At 35.2% G+C, this 26,430-nt stretch overlaps 1 protein-coding gene across 5 annotated transcripts in view; it reads right to left on the bottom strand.

The window, feature by feature from the left end:
• CTBP2 (C-terminal binding protein 2) overlaps positions 1-26,430 on the bottom strand; it is a 240,015-nt gene that overhangs the window by 63,717 nt on the left and 149,868 nt on the right. For 3 of the 5 annotated variants that reach the window (XM_087964336.1, XM_087964340.1, XM_087964337.1), the window contains one exon: positions 15,730-15,898. In XM_087964336.1, the coding sequence (XP_087820462.1) occupies positions 15,730-15,787 (58 nt within the window). In that variant the 5' untranslated portion in view covers positions 15,788-15,898. Of the gene's footprint in view, positions 1-5,717; positions 7,539-15,729; positions 15,899-26,430 lie in introns of those variants that run through there. The other 2 variants (XM_087964335.1, XM_026668962.2) reach the window with 2 other exon arrangements.

Below are 26,430 nucleotides of genomic sequence, written 5' to 3'. Positions count from 1 at the left end.
GTTCCTTCTCTTTAGTGGCTGGAAATTTCCACCATGCCCCTTAAAGACCCGATGCAACCTTTAATCTAGAAAAAAAAACACTCTATTTTAGACCATTAATTAATTAAGATATGTTTAACCCAATTTAGGGTTCTTCAGGTATGTTTAATTAAAACATATAATGTAATAATTTAATTAAAATATTCCAACATGTCTGGACAACACCGGATTGGTAATAGTGATTATGACTGAATTGTGGTAACATTTGAGATCCAATTTTTCCCATTCCCTCTATTTTTCCGTGGCATACTATATGAGAGAACAAAAGCTTTTGTTGTCATCTTTAACTAATCTAGTTTTGTAAATTTTGGGAAACTTGAAGATTATTCTTTTTAAAAATGGTATCTCTCCTCCCATTCCAAAGATACTCAAGGCAGTTTTAAAGGCAGAATCTACTAGTGGGATTGCCAAATGTTGTAAATTCCTTCTGTGGTTCATGGCATAAAATTATTTTAGTCTAAGTTCATGACTATCCTGACACTTTTATATTGTTTTTCAGCCGAAGCCTGAAATTGTGGCAGCTGTAAGCTTGGAATGAAAGCATTAAAACAGTTATCAGTGATGGGTTAGTAAGGTTAATCTTTTACATTTTCAGAGAGAATTACTTGGCAAAGGAATCAGTATCCAAGCAATCCTCATTAGAAATGTAGCAGAGTTTGAGAATTAAGGCCAGAGATCTTTCTAGTTTGGAAACGGCAAACTTTTAGTGAAATGAACCAAAATCACTTGCCTTTTCAAAAAGGATCACAAATACATGTGGACATTTCAAACTCTTTCTATCTACTTGCTCAGAACTTTCAAGCAACAGCAATTGCAATGAAAACTGTTCCTCATTATACTTGAAAATCATATAGTTCTTTGGAATCACTAGTTTCTGCAAAGGACCAGAAAATTCCAATTTGCCATGCTTGCGAGATCATTACTAAATTATCTGCTAGGATAATTTGCACTGGGTATTTTTTACATGATAAGACTATTTAGCTGAGAGATTCAAGATCTCCCACCATTTTTTTGCTGATGGAACAGGTGAAACAGGAAGGTCAGGTATGAAGGTATACAGCAATTAGAGAAGAGAGAAGTAAAGCAGTTAGACAATATGGAGCAATGGCAAGGAATGTTTTGTAATGGATCTCTCAGCATCACCTAATTTTGTTTTTGAGGAGAGAAATGAAAATAATATTGGCCTGGTTTTCTTAGTCTTAGTTTCATAGAGATAATTTAATAATTTAATAACATAAAATTCATTGACACTCTCATATACATAGGTCTTATCCTTTTTTATTTCATTTGTAGTTAAGTCACGGGCAAGGCAATTCAAAGACAATTTTTCTCTCCTCCAACATTAAAGGCATTGTGATTTTTTAATGTCTTGTTATTGATAACGCTAGCAGAATGGATTCAGGCAAACATCATCAATGTTTCTGTAATATTTTCAAGCAAGATCAGCCCAAGAATTGAATAGGGGGAACAGAATGTGAGAGTTGACATTTTGGGATCTAAAGCATCTCCTATTTATGCCATCCAACTTAGCCATGCTGCTTTCTTTTGTGGGCTTTTTTTTTAGCCCGAGAGTTTTCCAAAACAAATCAGTCAATTTCCAAGGCTGAGAGGAACGTAAGAGGGGAATCAATGCTTCCCTTTAGCCACAGAGAATAAACATAGATTTACACCACAACAACCTAGGGTTGCAGTATTTGCAGTCTGGATGATCAGGATCAATCAATCAATCAACATTTGAAAAGTGCCAACTTCACTATATTCCATTATATTCACTATATTTCTAATGTTTCTGAATCACGAGAAAGTCATCAGGAGAACTGAGATGAAACCTAATATGAGACAATGAAATAACGGCCAAATTAAAATAATATTGCAAATGAGGCTATAAAACCAAAGAACAGCTGTGTCCTACTATTACATACAAAGTTTGCCCTGGTTTCTTTTTATGATAGCTGGATAAGACAGGAACAACCTTAAAACTGAAAAAAGCCTCTGTTTTTTCAACCAAGAAATAAATTGGATTTCAAAGTGAAAGCAATCTACCTGCTGAGATCTCTGTAACTTTGCACCTTTACTTTCAGTAAATTTTGTTAAATATTCAGTAAATATTGAAGGAGATTGTTTCTGGTTAAGTTAAAGTTGGCTGCCAAGGTCTTGACAACAGTAAACAAGCCACAGATGCCACTCATGGAATATTAAAACATTTATGACCTTTAAACTGCCTACAGTTTTAATAAAATTGGGAAATGATACCGTATAATATGGGAACAACATGGCATTGTTTATTCTTATCTCACTCTTTACAATAATAATACCCATAGCAATGTACATAAGAAAGGAATAACCTTAAAGCATAAATTGGTTTATTGGAAATTGTTGTTTAATTGTTTGCCATTTTGGCATTTGTTTTGAATTTAGAAATGCAAGTAAAATCATTTTCAAAATTATATGTTCCACAACATTGAGTTTCAATCACTTAGGTACAAAATGATTCAGGAAATCTTGATATCTGTAAAAAAAATTATATGTAAATGAACTTGTCCAGATTAATGCCATGTTTTTCTTTGTTTTTTTTCCCATTTCCTACCTATTCCCAACCATCTGTTGATTTCCCATGTCAAAAGTCCTTTAGTTTTTTTAATTTTTACCATTCTTTGTAAATATTATAAGTTAGAATTCATAATATTTTTTTTTGCTAATCTTCATTTTATAACAACTTGTGTCCACCAGTAGTTTAGTAATTGCTCAAGAACAAGTTTGGAAAGGACATTTTTTTCTTCCTGTTTCTTCAGAAGAGTCTCTTCTGGGATGCTAGTTTGTTCTGGAATCAGTATTCTGAATCCAATCAACTACATTTTATTATAACTATGCCATGCTTTCTTAACTCATAAGTAAGTGTTATATGTTTAATGGAGCTTACTCCCTTGTACTACTTAAGTGTAATTTAGATACCAATTAAAAATTAAAACAACAATATTAAAATATTTATATATCCAGGTTCATATATTGCAATTAGACAATCAATCTATAGTTCTTTATATAACAGTAGTCAAAGAAGAATTACTGAAATTTAATAGCAAGCATCAATGCTTATTAGCAATGTAATCTTAATCATGTTTACTTAGAAGCAAGCCCCCCCTCTAAAGTCAATAGAGATTATTAAGTGTATGGGTAAAAAAATCATGGGTGTTTATAACCATATCCCTTTAAGAAAATGTATCACAAAATATGAATGCTTTACCCTTGACCAGTCAGTTTAAATATGTGATTGTATTTACATGCATTGTATGTAACAAATTACTATTTAATTATATTGGTTAAGATTGGATTTGTATCAACACATACACTTCTTCATAATTAAATGATCCTAGAATTCTCATTTCACCTATTTCATAATAGACTATTGCTTAAGCAATAAAATATACATTTTAAGAAGAGGGGGGAAATACCTTTGTTCATTGTTTTAGATGAAAAGCAAAGCAGAACAAAACAAGAACAGTGACAAATTTTAGCTGAAGGTCCTACTTCAGCTAAACCTTTTCAGTGACTTCAATAGAAAGATAATCTTTCTGTGATTATGACCAAACCCTCTCGTTGCTTAGCAACGCATAATTAAGGAATATGTTTTGAGATCCGCTTTGCAAGCTGGCCATTATCAGATGAAATTACTGGAGCAACAAATGTCATCCTCATGCAAATGAATTGGTTGTAGAGAAAGAATGTTTGCCTCAAGAAGGATGTTGATCCACATCGAACTGTACTGTCCATATTGTCTTCTAGCAGGCAAATCGTTTCAAAAACAAAGAGAGCCATTGTCTACCCCACCACATAAAGATGGATTGCATAGTTTAATAAGAAGAAAGGCGGCAAATTATTCTAAGATATATATATATATATATATATACCTTTAGTATTAAATTAGGGCCTTTTGTTTTCAGAGCAGAGAAGATATGGAGAAATCATTTCCATCGTGTATGCCATAAATATTTGCCACCATTCAAAGAATACAAAAATTCTGTGCAAAAATATCTACCTGATGCTGGAAGATGTTATTAGTTAGAGTAGGACTATATTGGGAGATGTTTAATTTTTGTTTTATTTTCATTGTTTAAGACTGCACTAAATAATTACAAAAAAAAAGTCACTGGCTATTTGACTCTGTATTGATCTTCTTTAAAGCAAACAAACAAACTTCCGCTCACAAATTGAAAAATGTCTTCATATGCACACAATTTTACAAAAATAATTCTTGAACATCCTTCAGAAAACTGCAGTGAGACCCAGCTGTTTTCATTTCAATCCTAATCAGAAGTTTTCATTCTACCAAAATAAGCGGTATTAATGTTACAGTGCTACATTTCTCAAAACAACTTTTTTCTTATTATTTAATTGTAAAGAATAGAAGCTAAATTGATTTATAATATATACTTAAATACAGTGCTCTCAATTATTTAAGTTATTGTATATGTATTATTTCCAAAAATGGAACTTGGACAATTTATATTTTAAAATAGAAGAGGCAGTAAGCCTGCCTTTTGTTAATTGTATTGGTTGACTTGTTGAAATAAAGCTGCTTTACAAAAAGAGGCATTATTTTAATACTACTGATATAGTGGGGACACAATTCAGCTCAAAGTGAGTACTTTTAAATACAGTAAAAGAGTGTTAAAAGATACATCACTAAAATCAGTGGGATTCAAATACATTTCTGGGTCTGATGGTGCTCGTATTTTTCTTTATTATTTATTTAGGGAAAAGAAGCAAAATATTTTTTTCAAGGCTCCATGCTAATTAATTGTTGGAACTTAATGTGAACCCCACTTAATTCAGAAGGATTTCCCCCTATCCCACCCACTCCCAAGATGTGTAAAGTATACAGCCCAGGCACAAACTAATTTTTGCCAGGCTGTCCTCTGAATGGAGGAAATACATTTTTTAACTTTGATTCCTACAATTTCAGTGACTGTTACAGCTTTTATTGGGATTTACAGAATGCGTCTTACTTAAGAATCTGCTCCTTTGCAAAGGGATAGTAATTTGTTCAGCTTCATCAACCTTAGAAAGTTATCAGGTCATGTACTCTTCTTTAACACGTCAAGCATTCTGACAATTGGCGCTTGGAATTAGATGTATACAGATTTATTTTGTTAATGACTTCTATAGTGGTGGATATTTCCAACCGAAATCAACAAAGTTTTGTTTAGGAAAGATTATTTTAGAAAGGAAGAACACTGGCTAAACAAGACCTAGGATCACAGCATGGAAAACTTAATAAATATTCTCATGGAACCCTTATCAATTCCTTAGAAATATCCTTGAGCTCATAGTAATTAAACAAAATCACTCAAAACTAAAGGTAGAAGGCAAATTATCCTGACACTTGGCAATCCTTACTTGCAGTGTCTTACAAACACTGCAAGAAAGAAAAAAGGCAAGATTCATGACATATTTGCAATAAAATATTTTTAACACTTAAACTGAAACTTAACAATGACTTCCAACATTGCAGTTACTATATAGAAGAGTGTGCATTAAGTATGTATATTATAGATTAATGCTCATCTTGATGCAACAGGTTATACATTTGTTCCAACCTCATTAAAACACTGGTGTTTTTTAAAGCATTAATATAACAATCCTTATGAATTCAACAAAGCAATATATTTTTAAAAAGTTACTTGGTTCAGGAGATGTCATGGTGGAGACGATGACAGGTGGACCTGTACGCCTTGTAGATTTCTGACATGGAGAATGATGCCCTGGAAAACTCGGTCCCATTGGAGCGAGATTGGATTCCATTTGGACTCCTTGCTTTTGAAGAACCTGAGGACTGTTTTGAGGGCTGTGAGCAAGAGAGGATAGTGGATTTCTTTTCATCAGTTCCATGGGTACAGTGTATGTGGTGGAATAAGCTATTTTGGAATTTGGATGTGGTTTTGTTTGCGGTGTATTCATAGGAATCGCAGAAGGGACAGAATAGCCAGTTGCTTGACGAATATGCATATTATATGGGCCCAGAGCACTATATCCAGAACTGGGAAGAAAAGGAGTGACTTGAGGAGAAAACCCTGTTGCAGTTTCCAAAAGATGTGTTGGGGCACTAGATGGACGGCGAGTTACTTCAGCTATTCTTGGAGATGGTGGTTGCATTGAAGCAGTTGGTGACTGATATGCTGCTACACCATCCACCACAGGGTTGGTGAAAGGGTGGGACCCATACTCATTCTGGAGCAATTCGCTTCGGTGACTAAAACTATTTGATCTGTTTCTGGAACGAATGGCAGTATTTTTCCTCGACTGCCTCTGGAGCTGCATTTCTACTTTGTAGGTATGAACAATTCGAGAAAGCACTTTTGCCTGCCCTAGATTTGGAGCCACCGATTTTATGTCATTGTCTTCCATCATTGCTAGTAAGCCTGGAGAATCAAATCCTTGCTGCAGCAACACATTGAGAGTGCTTTCTGATATGCCTTCAGAACGCATCATTGCTAAATATTCTGGATCCACATTCCTTTTAATGTCCTGTCCTGGAAAAGATGAGGGCATCTGCATTTGGGAAGGTGTCATTGTAGCTTCATAGCCATCATAAGGGACTTTTGTACTAAAATTGTCTCTGACTGGTCCATGACCACGGTTTACAGAAGTGGCAGGCAGCATTACATTTCCATCAGGGGCTGCAGCTGAATTTGGATCCACTACCAAACATGTTGGAGCATTTTGTTTACTGCCTGCAGAATCTACAGATCTCTCTACTACATCATTATAAGCTTGTCGATAAGGAAATACAGAAGGTTCTCCCCTGCATCTAGATGTAGGGGGTTCAACACCATACCTTGTTAGAGAAGGATCTCTATTCCGAATCCTCTGTGCTTCAGGAACCATCTTGATCACAGGATCTCTGTATACATGGCTGCCTTCATGTGGTACAGGTGACCGTACTTGCATCTGGTCCCAAGCCAATCTACCACCAGGCATGCCATAATTCGATAAAGGTCTGTTAGTCATGTGATCTCTATAGTAGCATGAATCTCTAGGTGATCTAGTAGCTAAAGAAGGATCATTGTAGTAATCCTGAGGTGGCAAGGAACTCCGTGTGGACATCGCAGGCTGTCTGTCGTAATACGTAAAATCAGGAATGGAACCTCTCCAAAAGGAACTCTGTGTAAAATGTGGCTCCGGATATCGATACAAATCTTGTTTTAAGTCCGTACCTCCTTGCAAGATGATATCATATGGTTTACAGCTTGGCTGCTCACACCAAAATCCCTCACCACCATAGGTTAGTGAATTCCTTCTCCCTGGAGGTCTCTGGCATTCAAGTGAAGCGTTGTTCTCCCAGGAGCCTTCGTCCCATCCTGCAGCATCCCAGCTCTGAGAGCGGCCAATATGTCTGCTTGGAACTGGCATTCAGCAATATTTAGCTTTTAAGAAGGACAGGAAAGCTCTCCTGTAAAATCTTCAGTTAAACAAATTAAAAAAAAAAAAAAAAACACCAGAAGCCTATATCTGAATCCTTCTGGGCTTCAGGAAATAGTCCAGCAGGTGGTTTACTATTTCAAAGTGATGCCTGAATTATTTATTCTTCGAAACTTTAGTCACAAAACAAGAAACGTCTAACAGTAACTCAGCCTAGCTCAAAATAAATAGAATGGAAAGATCTTTTCTGTATAATTCAGATGCAGAAAGGAGTTGCTCTGCTTAATCCAGATTTATCCCTTCCTGCCTGCAATGGCTAGCTCACATGGACAAATACACAAACACTGTGTGAGGATTAAAGGCTAAATAAAACTCTAAAGCTTTTGTTCCATGTGACACTATTTTAGTCTGATGGATGAAAATGCATCAGTCCCTACACACATCTTAGTATATTTTCTACCACAGATCACAACCACTACATGCTATTTTACATACAAACACACATAGGCAGGCTTTATGCATCACAAGACATACATTTTATTTAAAATTATACCTTGAGAAAAGAAAATTCCCTGGCAAGAAAAGGAGAGATGGTGAAAAGTATGGGAGCTTCGTGTCAATTCAATCTTAATCCACCCTGATGAAATGCAAATCCACAACAAACTGCTATGGAGACATTAAATAGGCACAGGTGTGCTGATCTCAAGAAGCAAGATAACGAAGTATATAAATCAATCATGCTTAAAACAAGCTAGGCATCAGTACAATATCAATGTCTTACATTACTGGGGAATGAAAGAGAGAAAAGTAACAAAAAAGAGAAACCAGTTTTAAACTAACCACTCCAATTATTACATTGTCCTCATAATTCTCCAATCCCTTCATCATCCAAGAAAGGAATCTGCAGAGATTTAATTTGGAATTTATAATATAAAGGTTCAAGAAGAGGTCACAGAAAGAGGGCAAAAAGCCTTGCTTTTACAAGAACAGAGTCTTTCCTACACACCCCCACATGTTAAATTTTCATTATTTCAATTTTGATGTAGAACACACATTCACACTGTAAACCAACAAAGAAATTTCATCTTGGCAAATCTTGGTGAACATTTGATCAAAACAACCATTTAAAAATATCAACAAAGTAAATTAAATAAATTTCAGAATGTGGACGAGGATTACCATATCCTTGATATAGTACAAGTAGTCTTCAACTTATGACACAACTGAGCCCAAAATTTCTGTAGCTGAGACATTTAAGTGAATTTTGCCCCATTTTACGACCTTTCTTGCCACACTTCTTAAGTGAATCACTGCAGTTATTAAGTTAGTAACATGGTTGTTAAGTGAATCTGGCTTCCTCATTTGCTTGTCAGAAGGTCCCAAAAGATAATCACATGACCAGCAACAGTCATAAATATGAATCAGTTTCTAAGCATCTGAATCACGTGCTGCAACAGTCATGTGTGAAAAATAGTCATAAGTCAATTTTTTCAGTGCCGCTGTAAATTAGAACGATCACTAAATGAACTGTTGTAAGTGGAGAACTACATGTAAAAACTGTCTAAAAACAATACCTTTATTATTTCTTCAATACAATAGAAAATATAGATGAACTGTAGTGTTTTGTTTATTAAAAACTATCATACAAAATTAAAATGAAATCTTACTTTTTTCTGGCTAGATTAGTGTGTGCAGATTTAAAGCTGGTCTACAATAAAATTACAAGACAGTGCTATTGTGACAGACACTAATTCATTCTAATGTATCTTTTATATAATTACAATAAGGATGCCATGGATGGAAACTAATAAAATACAGCTATGATTTGTCAAAGTGGGAAAGTAATTTAAGGTTTCTGATTAAATTTGAACAGTTTAAGTAGAATGCCTACTAATGATTATTTAGGGAATATTCTTTCTATATGGCAATACTTTGGCAGAAACTACTCTGAAAGCTTGTTTTCACGACTTGAAATAATAATAGAATAAATAAAAGTAATTTACATAATTTCTTCAGCTAGTCCATTCTCCAAGAACAATCCATTCCCTTCTTTATCTAAATTTTAACAATAATTGTTGTACTTTCCATGAATATGAAACATACTGACAAAATGTATTAACCATCTCTAAATTGGTTTTATTTTGTAAAGTAGTCCAATTTTTCTAAAGAATGTTCTCTTTTCAATACAGTGAATTTAAAAATAAAGCTAACTTATTTTTTCATTAAAATAACTGATTATAATTGGCAACTAATCATCCAGTTCAATCTACATCTGGAGCAGATGCTATTGGCTCAGCCAATCAGGCTACATATTCTAAATGAGTGCTTAGTTTACTCCATCAAATCAATGAAAGATAGATTACACCCCACTCATAAAATAAGTAGATTTTCTTTGAAGTCCCAGAACAAGAGTACACTGCTAATTTATGCATATTCCTGTCAATATTCTGTTTATGTGTATCTGACTATGCTATCTCTTGCTGTAGCATTGTAATGTATTTAGTTGCTGTTGGTCAAATATGGAGCATGAACTTTTATCGCAACTCTTGTAGAGATATGTTTTGAAGTTGTGCTTCCAAGTTTGACAGGTTGAAATCTGTGAAATACTTGGGAAATGTTTATCTACAAGATGTTTGTATCAACCACCTCAGTTACTTTTGATTTACACTTGGGAATTCCATAGACAATGTGATCATGTATGAGGGAGAAGATGATTTCAGGAGCTGTGATTAAAGTTAAGTCCATGGAGTCCATGATTTATGGTTGTAAATATCATCCCTAGGATGTGTGCCACTTTCATAAGTATGGTCTTTAGTAGTAACAAAATATTTGAGCATTAAAGACATTGTGTATAATTGGCTATAGAGTTGGGAGCCAATGGGGACCATTTCCTGACTAAAAGGAAAATTTGAGAGCTTAACAATATTTTTCTTCTATGACATAAGTTCTCATTTGTAGAAGCCAAGGACATGGCCCTCCTTTCCTCATTTTCAATCAGATTCTATGCTAGCAATTCTCAGAATTATCTTATTGGAAGGGAAAAAAATGGATGCTAGACTGGCTCTAGAATGGTGATCCACTTCCCAGTGATTAAACATACTTCTGCAAATGATGCCAAGAATTAGTAGTTCCACAACTGATGGTATGAAAGAATCAGCCACAAATTCTGAAGACTTTGCTAGCTTATTCAGATATTCCCTCAGCTATTCAGTGTTTAGCGATACCTCAGCCAGGAACAGAGTTTAAGTGGCTTAACTATTACTGAGTTAGCTGCTATGGCCTTCATTCTCACAGCAACTACCTTGTGTAGCAGAAGACAGGTGTCAGCCTTCAAGATCTTCTACTATTGCTTTGCATCTTTCGGCTGTCATAAGTAATGGGGGGAGGAGGGGGGAAAAGTCTGGGAAGCGAGCTGGAGGTGTTACAATCTAGGATTGTATAAAATGAGGGGGGGGGGAGTACATTCCTGCTTAGGTTTCTATTTCTTGCTTAGCCTTCTTTCCTCTGCGCAACTGCAAACTTTTATCAAAGTATGCCAAGGTCAATGGACAGAAGCTTCATCACCACCTGAAGATGTCCACATGATCATATCCACAACTTGTAATTGGAAGAATCATCTGAACTGTTGAGGGTGGGAACATTTCCATCACTTTGTATATGCGATTTACGTGCCTAATTCCTCAGATTCAGAATTCTATTGTTGCTACCACTTCATTTCCAGTAAAAGATATCTTTTCTCTAATTAAAAGAGTCTAAGTATTTCTTTCTTGGATTTTGAATGGAGCACTGTCTGACAACAGGTATAACTCCATAGTGCTACTTCCTGATATATTTACATTATTTTCTATTTAGGATCCAGAGACAATGTAGAAAAATTCCAGAGATAATTACAGGACAGTGACCCAAAAGTCCAAGATATTATCTAACTATTACAATCACAAGAGGTTGTATAGAAATAGGTAATTTTCCATCCTTTCTTTCATGGCTGGAAACTAATAACATACACTATAATTTGCCAGAATAGTCAATGTGGTGAAAGGTAATTTAAGGCTTCTGATTAAATTTGGTCAGGTCAAGCAGAATGCCCTATTTATGATCATTTATAGCCTTCTAAATGGCAATACTTCGGTAGAAATTCACTTTATCTCCAGAGTTTGTCTCCACTACTTGAAATAGTAGAATCAGTATTTGCTTATCCCAATATCTAAATCTTAATATTTTTTAATAGTACTTTCCATGCAAAAATCATGTTCTTTTCTAGTAGGATAAGAACACTAAGCAACAAAGTCATTGGTTGTCGCATTTTTGTTTTAGCTGATATAGGAAATGCTGATCCTATCTCCCAGATTATTGCTAAATCCTCTGTGGACATTGTTTTATGATATGAATTCTGATTCTTGTAATAATACAAAAAGACATTTTTCTCCTGGTATAGTACAAAATATACTAAATATTAAAAGTGGAACATTAAATACTGTATAAGATACTCAGATTCACTATATTAACTTGTTGTAACCCATTCTAATATTTAGAAGTAACTCGATTATGAGTGTTTTTCTTATCTCTCCCATTACAATTATTCTACATTATACTTTAAATCATTCATATACATTACATCATATTTAAAAAACCCTTCTTTCTACAGTTATGCAGTCATCACCATTTGAGAAAATCAGCCCGCAGAAATGTTTGAGATGAATGGGAAATCCTATGAACCTTAGCTAGAGAAAATACACCCTTAAAGTACTTATTAACTGCATGTGATCATAAGCTGCCATTTAATAGCCGTTCTAAAAACATGTTGGATGGTGTATGACAGCAGCAAATGCGTTTAGAAATTCAAGTTGCAAAAGACAACGAATGTCTTTCTCGCTTTATGTAAACAACACTATTACAGGAGATGGAGAAAAAGTATTTTTTGTAGTTGAAAAAAAACACAAAAGAGAAAGACTCGAAAATCCATTGTTCAGAATAAAATAATCTAAACTTCAATTGTGGCTAATGTTCTGTTAGTAGGGTTGTCCTCTGATCCTTGTAAGTTTCTTGTATACTTAGCAACCACATCTGATAGCAAACTTCAAACTGGAAGGATGGCTTTTGAAAAATCTACAGCTGCCTGATAGAATCCTTTTAAGTCAGGTTCAAAGTCTGCTTTAGAGATGAGATAGAGCACTACACCTGCATATTTATGGCATTTTGATGAGAAGAGCCCAGCTCTTTCTCTCTTGTGCCATATCGTTCTGGCAGTTGTCAGCATTTCTTTTGGAGATTACAAAGGATGCATACTTTCACTCTGCTCTGGAGAAGATTAACCCACTTTTGACTGGGTTAATTAAACTGACAGATGCAATGACTTTTACATTTTTCTGTATTACACGATGAAACAAAGACCTCACTCCCCCTGCTTCTGAACCCAACACACACACACACCCTGGCTATGAGTTTGAGATGCATTTCCCTTTATTGCTTCATAAGTTATATTGGTGTCAATGAAGTGGCCCACATGTGGCAAACAATCCTTCACTTCACTACATTCTGATGGTTATACAGTTCATAACTGTTAAAAGCAATGGGTGGAGATTGTTTAGAGTCTACAGGAAGGGTAACAAGAATTCCCCTTGGCAAAAAACATACCAGAAAAACTTCAACTGGAAGCTTGAGATATTATCCAACTAAGACGTTGATGCCTTGGTCACTTCACAAATTGATTATTGTAACCCACAATACTAGGGGGGTGTCCCTTAAGAACATCTGGAAGCTGCAACTAGTGAAAAATGCAGCAGTGTGGGTAGTTATGTGCACATCTTGATCAGTGCATGTTATATCCTTGCTCTACAAGCTGCACTGCTTACCACTCTGCTTCTGAGATCAATTCAAGATGTTGGTAATGACCTATAAAGTCATACAAGACATGGCCTGGGTTATTTGTGGGATTGCATCTCCCTGGTTACATCTGCCCATCCCATGAGGTCCAGCAGAAGAGGCATGTTATGGATTCCATATATTAAGAGATGTTACCTGATGGGGCAAAGGAAGAGATTCTTTTCTGCCATGGTACCTCTCCTTTGGAACATCATTTACCATAGGGATTAGATTGGCCCCAATTCTGCTGGCCTTTGAAAAGGTTCTGAGGTCAGGGTTTGATATTATGCTTGGGTATCTGACTGTAGTATGGAGCCTGCATCACTTGTGATACATGAATTGCACTTCTGCTGCTGAATATTTTTATAGTTTTAATTTGATTCAATATATTCTTGTTGTTTTATTTTTATTCTCTTCCTTGCTGTTCCTAACTGTGTGAGTGCCCAGTATCACATAATTGAAACCGGAGAGGAACTTTTAAATTAAATGAATGGGTGAAAGAAAGAATAAGCAGGAACTCTATCCCTTTAAGACCAGCTATGGCACATATTGAAAAACAGCTACAGTGAAAAGCAGCATAAACATCTGAATGCACAATGGCATCCATTTTTGTATAAAATCAACAACACATGTCCTACTGTACTCTTTGGGATTTGAAACTTATATTCATAGTCCTGAATCCTGAGGGGATAATATCCATTTGTAGCAGCTCCAGTGAATGGGGAAAAAAACCCACCCAAATTATCTTCATGAGACAATTATACGGTACTTAAACATATATGCAATATTTAAACGATCCCTTTGTGGTGAGATTTAGTTCTTTCTTGACAAGATTCTTAGATTTGGGGCATATAGGACAATATATTGCAATTTTAATAACATAGTAAGATTTTGAGCAGTTAAAGGCAGACAGAGATTCTCAAATGCCATGACTATGGAGTCACTATTGTAATTGTGGAGTTGAGAGTTGATGCTCTGTGTTTTCAAACCAATTTATGTAAAGAGATTCAGATTTTCAGAAGGCTAAACCAAATGCAGTTATTAGCTTATCCCTGGAGTAATGCTAAAATTAACACTGCACAAAACAAGTACAATGTTTTTCCCAGGTATTGCTTGCTAGTCTTTGTGAAAAATTACATAGCCTGTTTACCCAACAGCAAATGAGGAGTTGGTCCCCAAATAACCATCCGTGAAATGAACAGAGGAAGATGTAAGAAAAAGAAGAGAAATTGGATATTGAGAGACATTAGCTATTGACAGAGATATTGACACATGGCCAAAGACACTGCTGTTAAAAATCATGAATACTTTTGAAGATTATCCTGAAATTCAGTCACTAATTGTGAGGCTGCTTATCCTGTTAATGTAACCCTTGTGCAGAGATATCCACAGAATCTAATGCTTTGGTCAAGATATCTGAATGTACATTGCATTGTCACAATGCAAGGTCCATCCTTTTTGTACAGCCATGCAGCATTGCAACACATGTACAATGAAGGTGGAGCTTGCCTCTTAATGGCAAAATGCTCATTTCATTATTCCATGCCCACTAAAATCCCTACATATATTTCTGCAGACTGTGATTCCTAAATAGGACTTCTCCTTTTTTCTCTCTTCAAGTAGAGCCTTCTGTTGCTCATCTCTATATAGCATATCCCTTTACTTTCTCTTTCTATCCCTTCCTTGGCAGTCATGCCAACCTCCTGTTAGTCCAAATCCATCTTTATTGTTCTTTTTTTTGTCATTGTTATTTCTACTTGAAAAAGAAAAGAAAAGGGAGCTGTGTACCGCATACTCCTGTACAGAGGAGTATTCTGTTTATAAGAAATGGCTGGTACATGCAACTCAAGTGTCAATAAATTTTATAAATGAAGTACCTTATTTTACAGGCAATTAAGTTTAATCAGCACATTAATTTAATTAATATGAATTTATTATTTTGTCCTCGTCCTGCCCTTTTTTAGAAAGTGGTTTCTAAAAGATATTTATATTTGGCTATATAAGTTTATCACAGGTAGATCTATTGAAGGGGATCTGGTAGAGTTTGAGCTGGCAACAGTACAATGACAAAGTGAGGAAGTCCAGAATATTTGTCCATTATTAAAATATGTCTCTGTCTACTCTTCCTTTTTGAGATTTGTCATCTTAAATTCAAGACTTTCTTCCTTTCAGATAAAAAAAATGTGCATGCATGGGAGAGAATGAGAGAGCATACATTAATTACACTAACTAATGCAGCTATTAAATGCAAAGATGTAACTGGGATGAAGCACTCTATTCATCTGTTGTTGTTTAATAAAACCATGCTTGCTGCACTTACTTTCTATCCAGTTCAACATAACTTAAATGAGTGGAAAATATTCTGTAGATGTTAGGAATATTTCATTAGAAACAAGTTACATCAAGGCTTACCTTCACAAATTCTGTCCAATCGCTGTCTCTTGACTTTATGTTTGTCCACAAGTGCCATTGCGCTACTGTGTTTTAGTTTTGCACTACTTTCTGAATCAAAGGATAAAGCAATCCCACGAGAACTTATGGAAATTCACAGTAGTCCAAGTGCATAACGTCACTTTGAATCCTGAAACAAGAACAGAGTTGTAGATAGTTGGCCCTTGGTAAAACAATAAATCTACACTGAAAACGTCTCCAGGTGCAACTTCTGTTTATGTGATGTATCTTCAGTGCTTTTAGCCCTGGAGCTACGTAACTAGAAATTGAATTGTTTGGGACTTTTGATGCCTTCATGGGATTTTGCATACTTACTACCCATACATACCCATATAATCTCAAAATACGACCTGCGACACTCTCTCTGTGTGGTTTTGGATTTTATGTATCTAAAAAATGGAATCTGGAAGCACCTCATTAATACTTGGCTAGTGTCCTACACTGCTGATCACCAAATTAAGGTCTAATGCTAGCAAATATTGTTTTATAAAATACATTGCCACATGGATAGAGAGAAATGAATCCGGAACAAGAACCCCACATATGCACACACATAATCCATAAGCCATCAGTGTTGAACCCAACAAAGTGCAAACAGGTACAGAAATTTATTTTTTGAAAGAAGCAGAATTACTGTAACAGTTACATCTTCCTATACATATAAAGATTTTATTTCTCTTATGAAAGATTTCAGTTGGAAAAAAACATACAACTGAACACATGTCCTGAACTCCTGAATATTAGAGACAGAACAGATGAAAGAAGGCCTCTTTTCTTCTTCATTATATTCATAGTATCTAGATAACCTATTGAATATAAGCACTTTTGCTACCAAAATACATACTTCTTTGTAAGATCATTTTTATATTGAAGTCTTATTTGCATCTACTGAAACTTGTGGCTGTGATTTACTCAGTTAACCTATAATTGGCTGTAACTGCAGATGGCAGCATGTAGATCTTTTCTAGGATTTGAAGGTGTATACTGTTGGACCTGGTTAAAGCATGGATGTGAAACTGCAGACACTAGGCATGCTGGCTAGACAAAGCAGTATTTCTTTTCTTTTCTTTTTTTAAAAAAAGCTTAAGTAATGATAGAACACTTCTCTACTGGTGACAAGAAAGCAATAAACATAGCAATCATGTCACCTCCTTGGACAGCAAAGGTGACAAACAAGCAAGTACTGGAGTGCATAACACCAGACATGTCGCTAGAAGGCAAAAATCACGAAACTGCATCTCACTTACTTTGACCATGTCATGCAGGGGAAAATTCACTGCAGAAAGCAATTATATTTGGAAGAGCTAGCAGTAAAACAGAACAACATAATTGGACGAGACCTTGGAGGTCTTCTAGTCCAACCCCCTGCTCAAACCAGAAACCCTGTAACAGACAAAAAAGGAAACCAGGCCATCAAAGAAGTCGGTGGCTGGACACTGTGAAAGCTGACACCAGCCACAGCAGAGAAAAATTCAAAGAAATAGTGCAAGATTGGAAGATGTGGAGAGACTTGGCCCATAGAATTGCCAAGAGTTGGACTTGGCAATGAATATACCGTCGTCATCATCATCACCAGCTGAGATCAGGTTTGAAAATTCTTAACTACATTTCATCTTACAGTTAAAATTACAGCCTATACTAATGGATGTGAAACTAAGTAATTTTTATAGCTTTGATGAAGTTTTAGAACACTGAATGTGTTTTCCCACTTAATAATTCATTAGCAGATATTTTGGATCTTTTAAAAATTAAAAAAATAATAATTCCCAGGTAGCCTGGGAGTGGACTATCTTTTGTTCAATTTGTCTTTCTTGTAGCTTCCAGTTCATATCATTTTATACTTGTTAAGTATTTTTTTGATATATTCTTCAAGAAACTCAAATGCACAACACAAATTTCTTAAGATTTTTGAATGCAGTTTCTGAAAATTATTTCAACCATATAGAGGGATTTAAAGGCCATTGGAGTTGGGCAGCTACAATACACTTAAATATAATGAACTAAAAAATAATATTTATGTATTTCATTGTTTGCTGCTCACTTCACCTTGGGGCTAACAATATTCATAGGATATTCTAAATTAACACCATACTTTATTATATACCATGGGCAATCTTAGCTAACTTCCATGTACTTGTCTGCGTTTTTTGGCAGGGATGATAATGGAAATCTAAAGTGTTATACCAGACAAGTTGGAAAAGTTAAAACAACAAAGAAAAAAAGGTCTTGTCAGATTTCAAGCAATCCTATATCAAACACATTAACATTTCACTAGGTAAAACTATCTTACCTGTGATTCGGTGAAACACATAGCTTCCAAGACAAGAAAGTAGTAGCAAGAGAAATGTGACCTAAATGTTGTGTATACTTGCATATTTGATACAGTACCTGATCACTGAATTAGATATTTATATTACAAAAGTATTTAGCATTTTATAATTAATATTTGCAAAAAGATTGGCAAGCAGTCATTTTGCTGAAATAAGTCTCCTCTCTAATTTCAACTCCAGAAAAATAACAGGTGTTATCACCAAAACCAAAAAAAAATTGAGCTTAGAACTGAAAAGGTTTTTTTGAAAATTAATGCCTGATTCTAGTTAATAAGGTTGAAGAGCAATTTACTGAGCATTCCTTAGGTGCATTACTTGCATCTTGTTCTTCATTGCTTTCTGTAATGGGATGTAAAGAATGACCTTGGGAAATGAGGGGAAAAAATGCTGCTAAGCCAGCGGTCAGATAAGAGACAGCATAACTCACAGCTGCATAGTGTGGTTTAGGGGAGGGAGTCTTCCTAATTCTCAGGCTATAAAATGGATGGTGGGAGAACTGCACTTTCAGACATGTAGCTTTACAATAATTTAGAATTAATTTATCTGGCTGTGTTTCTTATCTAGCCTACCTGGTAAGGCTGACATTCATCTTCCAAGTCTGAAAATATAATTCTCCTGCTGTCAAAGCCCAAGAACCTAGGGAAGATCTATCCTGAGATCTCTGCCTTCTGTGCAGCTGTGGCCTAAGGTGTCTTTCTTCTGATCATTCTCTCGGTAGCAACTCTTCAGCCTATCTTCCAAGGTCATTCCCACATACATAACACATCCTATATGCTTGGCAAACTTCCCTTATTTGAATATCAAAAACATTTGTAATTCACAAATCAATTGATAGCAAACTTAATTTCTTAGCAAAGACCCATTAGTATTAAAGGTAACCACAAAGTACTAAAAAGTAACAGTGAAAGAAAAGATACATCCTTACAAAATATTATGCGTATTTTAAGAGTGTTCCATAATCCAATGTAAACTAAACATGGTTAACAGGCATCAAATATTGTTTGTGAATTAAAGAGAACTAAATATTGGAACAGAAGAAACACTAGTACAATATTTCTGATGGATACCATGGCTCACTAGAACTGTTCTACGTACCTCTTAAAAATAAGATGCAATTGCACTATAGGATTGGCTTATATCTATTAGACGTTAAAGAAAAAACAAAACATGATCTCCTTTCCTGATTTAAAAAGTAAGCTAGACGAGGTATGGTGTCTTTTGTGTTTTACACTGTAACTAAATCAACTAAGATCATTAAATAAACAATTCAGTTGGATCTTTGATGGATAGGCTCCAAATGACTGCAATGAGGATGACATTTCATGTATCTTCCTATCAATCATATTGAAGAAATCCATCTACATTTGTTAAGCCTCAACGCACCAAAACCAATTTAGACACTGATACTGATGGTGATTAAGGCACTAGGCTAGAAAACAGGTGACTGTGAGTTCTAATTCAGCCTTAGCAATGAAAGCCAGCTGGGCCAGTCACTTTCTCTCAGCACAACCCACCTTACAGGGTTGTTGTTGTGGGAAAAATAGGAGTAAGGTGTGTTGGACATGTTTGCTGCCTTTTGTTATTTGTAAAAATAATAAAGGCGCTCTGTGTGTGTAAAATAAAACACTTCACCCAGTCTATATTTCTATCTGATAGCTTCTGATTCACTGGTATATTTTGATGTTAGCAGGGACTGTGTTCATTTTCAGGGATATGATTTTTTTGTAACTGGTATTATTGTATTGGCTTTTTCAGAATAGTATTGTTTGCTCTTTTTTACAACACAAGCAAGAAGGCTTAAAAATGCTATAAAGGACACAATATAATCATTGTGTTTTTCAGAAGTCGAAAAGCACACTCCCTGGTAGCCACAATCTTCATTGTTTTCTTTAGCACAATATTTCAGAAGAAGAAAAAACAACTTCAGTCTTCCAGAAACAACATACTATTAATAGTTAACAAATGCAATATAATACCATTTATGGGAAGGCAGGGATACGACTATTACAAATTTACTGCTTTTCGGGATTACAATTTCATGGAGAATATTGTTATTATTATAGATGGTTATCAATTATGCATCACATTGATAGTATAAAAAGAACAAGAGCTGAATTCTGACTAAAAGGAGATGGACAATTTCCTGGTACTAAACGACCAATTTCCCAGCAATAGGACGACAGCCTAATCACAGAGATTTATAGTAATAATTAATTGATTTTTCACTCAAAATGTGAATATTCTAAAAGCATGAATCCCATTCTCATTAATAATTAATCCCACATTTTAAAAGTACAAAACCCTCTGTATTCTAAGCAATGAAGCTTTTAAAAACTGAGAGCTCATTATATTATTTGTCACAAAATGGGAAGGGAACCTCTTGCATTTATAGCAAATGAAGATGGTATATGAATAAATGTAAAGAATCTTCTGTTATCAACTCTTCTCACAGAAAGGGCTGCAGGGAGGGGCCAAAAATCAAAATAGCAGCCATTAGCGCATAAAGCATTGCATCTACCACATGCATACAGATGGAGCAAATGCCATCTCAACTTCTTTGATCCCACCAACCAACCATCTCCTGATGGTATTCCTGATTTCTGAGTTTAATTTAAAAAAATTCTATCCCAAAAAAAGCCAATAGAAAAAGAACAGGTGAATATTCCTCTGGATCAGATTGGAGCTATGCTTCTGCAGAAGATTCTTATCATTTAATCCCCATGTATTATTCCCTAAATACTACAGGAGTTTTGATATCTTCTTCCACTTGTAATGCTCACGTTTCACTTAATTTCTTTGCTCTTTCTCCCCCACAAGAGGAAATTTTTCAAAAGACAGAATAGTTTCTATATTTTTGACTGATAAGACTACAAACACTTTGCCTGGAAGCAACCTCAGACTAGGTACAAAGAAATAATTTTGTTCTTCAAAAGCTGACTGAAAACTAGGAGTACTTAAAGTAGTTATTTTAAAGCTTTTTCTTAAATTCTGACAGTTTACACTATCAGATAACCTGGGATCCAATAAGAAAAAACAATAACCACTTTCCCCCCCAAAAAGGACAGAATGAGATATTGTATTTATCCACTATAATTTTTTAGTAACAAAATTACAATTGATTCTGCTAACCATCATTCTTCTTGACATAATAAAACATTAATTAACCATTTCATCAAGAGCAAAAAATTGATAAAACTTTTTAGCAAAAACCTGCAACTGCATCTTGATAACTGTCACCATAATTAAAAGTCAACTTTCTCCTCACACTAAAGTAACACAATACAATTAAATCACAAGCGCCAACGGAGGCTATGTAGCCTCAGCCAAAAAAAACCCCAAATTTCTCCTTACACCGGAGTAATGTAGTGCACTACAACGAAGTGCTTCTTTGGCAAGGAAAAGGAAAAAGAAGTTTCTCTCCACATAGGAGTAATATAATTCAATGAAACATGCATTTGTCTCAGTCCAAAGAAATCACTATTGGTACTAAACATCATGGCCAGGAGCACTGCTATATACTTATCACTGTCATTACAAGAGTCACCATTCCTACTCACTTCTCTTTAGTGCTCATTAAAAGGAGATCAACAACTACATGAAAAAAGATTGCTTCTGGCCTCCAGTAATTGACTAAAATTAGCAACCATAGTGTGACTGCATACTTGTAATTCTTTCTTTGAACTAGAGCAAGAGTAACAAGGATGTATTCATGGTTTTAGCATCACCACTACCTATGTTTGAGGTTTTTTGCCTTTGTTTTGCACAGGATCCACTTTTGTTTCTCTACTGTCTAATCAAGCAAACTACTACAAGGTCCGTCAGTGCTTTTTAAATTATTAAATCCCAAAGTATAAATATGTTACTGCAGGGCAAGTAGAGGTTTTGATTTGAAAACAAAGGAAGTGTTTTGCTGTGTATGGGGCACATCTGCAGGTGCTTACTCCAAAGGCTTCCAGTACTTGTAGAAGATAGTCCTCCGATCATAGGAAAAGACACAAATACAAGTAATCCTTGACTTAACAAGTTTATTTAGTGACATTTTGTGATGTTTCTTCCTTTGCGGAGCTGGAATGGGAGTGGCTTGCACATGATGTATCCAACCTGCAGGCTGCCAGTTTGACACCCCTGATTTAGTGACTGTTAAAAGTTATAACAGCACTTAAAAAAAGGGACTTAGGACTATTTTTCACATTTACAACCTTTGTAGCATTCCCATGATCATATGATCAAAATTCAGATCCTTGGCAACTGGTTCATGCTTATGACTGCTGCTGTGTCCCAAGGTCATGTGATCCTCTTTTGCGACCTTCTGACAAGCAAAGTCAATGGGGAAGCCAGATTCTTTTAACAACCGGGTGACTAACTTATCAACTGTGATTTACTTGACAACAAGAAAAGTTGTAAAATGGAGCAAAACTCAGTAAACAAATGTCTCATTTAACAACAAATGTTGGGCTCAATTGTGGTCATCAGTCGAGGCCCGCCTGTACTTTGAAGAACTATGGAAGAACCAACTATTTCACATGGTACAATGTATTTTTCCCTTTAAAGCACAAAGCCCAGCATGGTTTAATAGTAAACTGTAATAGCTTTGTACTGTATAATATCAACTTGTTAACTCTCAAGACTCTTTTTTTCTGCTATGTATTCAAAATGGACCATGATTAATATGTATGTATTTTGTCTGTATAATGTATGTGTGTACGTATTTGTGTGAGTATGTATGTGTGTGCGCGCATATATAATATATATATACACACACACATACACATATATGTGTGTGTGTGCGCGTCAGAATTTCCTTTTAATGTGCACCATTGTGCACACAGAAAAGTGACAATAACAGTTATCTTATAATTCTTATTATAAGACTACTTTCAGTCACCAGAAACTTTGGTGGGTTACACATTATATCTAGCTCTCATTTAGCTCTCAAGCGGGTAGTAATCTGAGGGGCAGGGTCACATAGGTGGCCCCAGACTCTGTCTATATCCTCTAGTGACTTTTTAAAAATCATACATTTTTAAAAAATCAGCAAGAGCTTAACATTTTAGGATAGGAAACAGGTAAAATGCAGGATAGGAAACAGGATAGGAAACAGGTAAAATTCACACATTAAAGTCTAACAGAGTTTCGACAAAGACAACACCAGACAAAAAAAACACCCGGTCTTGTTTGTGTGCATCATATGCTCCAGTCCAGGTACATCATTACTTTGCTTCTTCTAAATATTAAGGGCAGACTGGCCATTTCTACTGTGCTCATCAAATGCCAACTGCAAAGCAAAAAACTGCATGATAAACATGATTTGTTATTTTTAATGTGACAGTTGATTATGCCACTATCATTAAAATATATACAGTTGAAGCAGAACTGCAATCTTAGCTTTGATGCTAATCATGTATCTTTAAATACATATTTTATTTTCTTTATTTAAATCAGACTTGATTAACTTGGTAAGAAACTCCAAACACATTAGATAAGAATTACAAGAACTTTAAGCAGAATAGCGGCTGGAGTAATTTCTGTGAATTACTTCCAGTCCAGTCTAACTGATCCACTATTCATCTACCCGATATGTGGACATGGTCTACATCAGGGATTCCCAACCCCCGGTCTGTGGACTGGCACTGCTCTGTGGCCTGCCAAGAACTGGGCCATGTAACTGAGTGAAGGCCCATCAGTGCACGGGATCCAAGAAGTGCGCGAAACCACACCCTCCCCAATCTGTGGGGAAAACGCTCTTCATGAAACCAGGCCCTGGCACCCAAAAGGTCAGGGGCTGCTGGGCTACAGATTTACAGATTTAAAGCAAAAATTTTAAAGTTTAAGACCAGAATACTAAACATGATTTAAAACCTTTTTTCTATTCTGAAAAACAAACAAGTTTCAATCTTCTCTAACATCCTGTATTTTCAGAATTCTCTCAGTCATCAGTCTTTGTCAGAATCTGCTAATCAAACAATCTATATCCAGAATTGGATATAGATACTCAAACTGGGATCACCTAATTCTTATATCATCCACCCCATCCTTAACTAACTTGAAAATCAGAGGATCATCAAATGCTTTGTTAAAATCAGTAGATTTTATGTCCTGTAATCTCTCCTCCAATAATCTAGCAAATCACTGATTCTCAAGGAATTCTCAAAGATAACATAGTATATATAATATAAAGCTTTAGTCAGCAACAATTTAGTTTATTTCAGTACTCTGGGTTGCAATTTCTCCAGAGATTTGGCACAATTTATCACTTAGCTTTAATCCTTGTAAATCTTCAGTATTTACTGTTTTGACAGTATAATGAAATAATATTTCAAAATTAAAATTTATATCATATAAGACTTTTAGTCTTTTGAGTTTGTACTTTTCTTTTGATATAGCATGCTCACTTATATAGCATGCTATATGACATGCTATTTTCATGACACATGAAAACACACATATTTTCCTGGGTAACAATAAAAATAAAAACATTCATTCTTTGGCTTACAACAACTGGTACTAACAACTCAAATTAATGTAGTCTATCATCATTCTTAGTGAGACCAGTTATGTGCTGAAGGAAATCACAAGATTTCAAGGAGATATAAAATATTCATTACATCACTGAACATTTAAAATTCAATAAAAACATACCTGATATTTACATAAAAATATAATTTACAATTTAATAACAATTCCAATGCTGGACTAATCCTTTTGTTCGGAGGGGGACACTTTTTGTCTCAAAACAAACATAAAGCAGCATATTACAAAAACCATGAACTTTCAGAACAGTTTAATAAAAAATAGACATCAGTAATATATATTCCTATTTTTAAAAAAAGACACTTGAACAATCGCAATTTTCATTAGCTATGAATTATCTTGAATTTTATAAGCTAATATCAAGGATGATGGATGATTATGATGAATTGGACCTGGCTGGGTTGCAGGTATCCAGTACAATGTTTTAAGAAACTTAACCATCAGCTATTCCACTTAACTCATGGCATCTGCATCCCGCAGCAACTGTAGTTTATGGACCATCTTCAAACGTAGAACTACATCAGTTTGACAGGTCCATGATTAGACCATGCAATAATGAATATGTGATTTAAAGCCTGCTAAAAATGGAACATGCTCATAAAAGTACACTATGTAATTAAAAAAAATAGTCATCAAGTAAGCAGCATAAACAGATACAGATAACACTTCATCCAAGAGATTTCTACATTAAATACCAATCTGAAAATAACTCAAAAATAATACTAGTAAATGTACTAAATACAATTAAAAGCATAGAGAGAAATCAGAATGGACATGCAGTTTCAGTACAAGTATTTGAGTGTGAAGAAGGATACACACATGGGAGGAAAAACTGTAATTCTTCTGTCTTTGGCAAGATTAAGAAACAAATGAAGTGATTTACATATAGTAATTGCATATCCTTGCTAGTCTCCAGCAGTGTCTTTCAAAATGTAAATTTTCTGAAAGTGCTCGGACATTACCCTAGACAAGTAGTTATTTATTTATTTGACAGAAAAATTACTTAATCATGACAATATAAAAAGAAGTTTAAAAAAACTCATTGCTAAAATGTATTTCAACGGCTTCTTAGAAATGTATGTTAACCATCTATTGGCCATTACAGAAAACAAAGAACAAGAAAAAAGGATAATAGATTGAAGAGCAAAAAAGTCATTCTACCAAAACAACCAATATATTGCTCAGTAACATCTGTTCTTTGTAAATGCACTTGTAATTCTAAAGAAGAGGGGCCCATATGTTGTTCAAACTATAAACTCTTCCAATTTGTGGCAAAACAGCCCCCCCCAATCATTATCAGTGTTTTAACAGTTTGTGTCTTTCTTATGGGTCTTTTGTTAGTTGCTTAATCTTTATGATTGAAGCAGCATATAAACCAAAGTATCTGAATAAGTAAGACGATAAATAAATAAAACATCAGTGCTTTAAATTACTTTTGCCCATTAATTTCAACAACTCTAGACTTTGTGTCTACCATGGCTGAAAGATTAAAGATATTTTAAACTGAAGTTCAGAAGAAGTACTAAAACAATTCCCGCATTATTGTATGTACCCAAAACATTCATCAAATTTTTGTACAGGTAGGGCACTGTGTCATGTCTCCAGGGCATACTGGAGCCGTGACACCACGCGTTGTGCCATGTCAGACTATGCTATCGAGGGGGGAAGTGCTGTTAACCACCCAATCTGGGGCTTCGACTTTTCCACGGAGATAACGAGCCTTGCTGACGTCACACGCTGAGCTGTTACAGCCTGCGGGCGGTTGTAGACAAAGTGATTTGGTTGCTGCCTGTTGAACTAA

The sequence above is a fragment of the Notechis scutatus genome, chromosome 4 (genome assembly GCF_049901735.1).
Source record: "Notechis scutatus isolate UNSWTSFEM ecotype Mainland chromosome 4, rNotScu1.2, whole genome shotgun sequence".
NCBI lineage: Eukaryota > Metazoa > Chordata > Lepidosauria > Squamata > Elapidae > Notechis > Notechis scutatus.
Note: the sequence above shows the minus strand (reverse complement) of the source record. Positions and strands in the feature narration are given on the sequence as shown.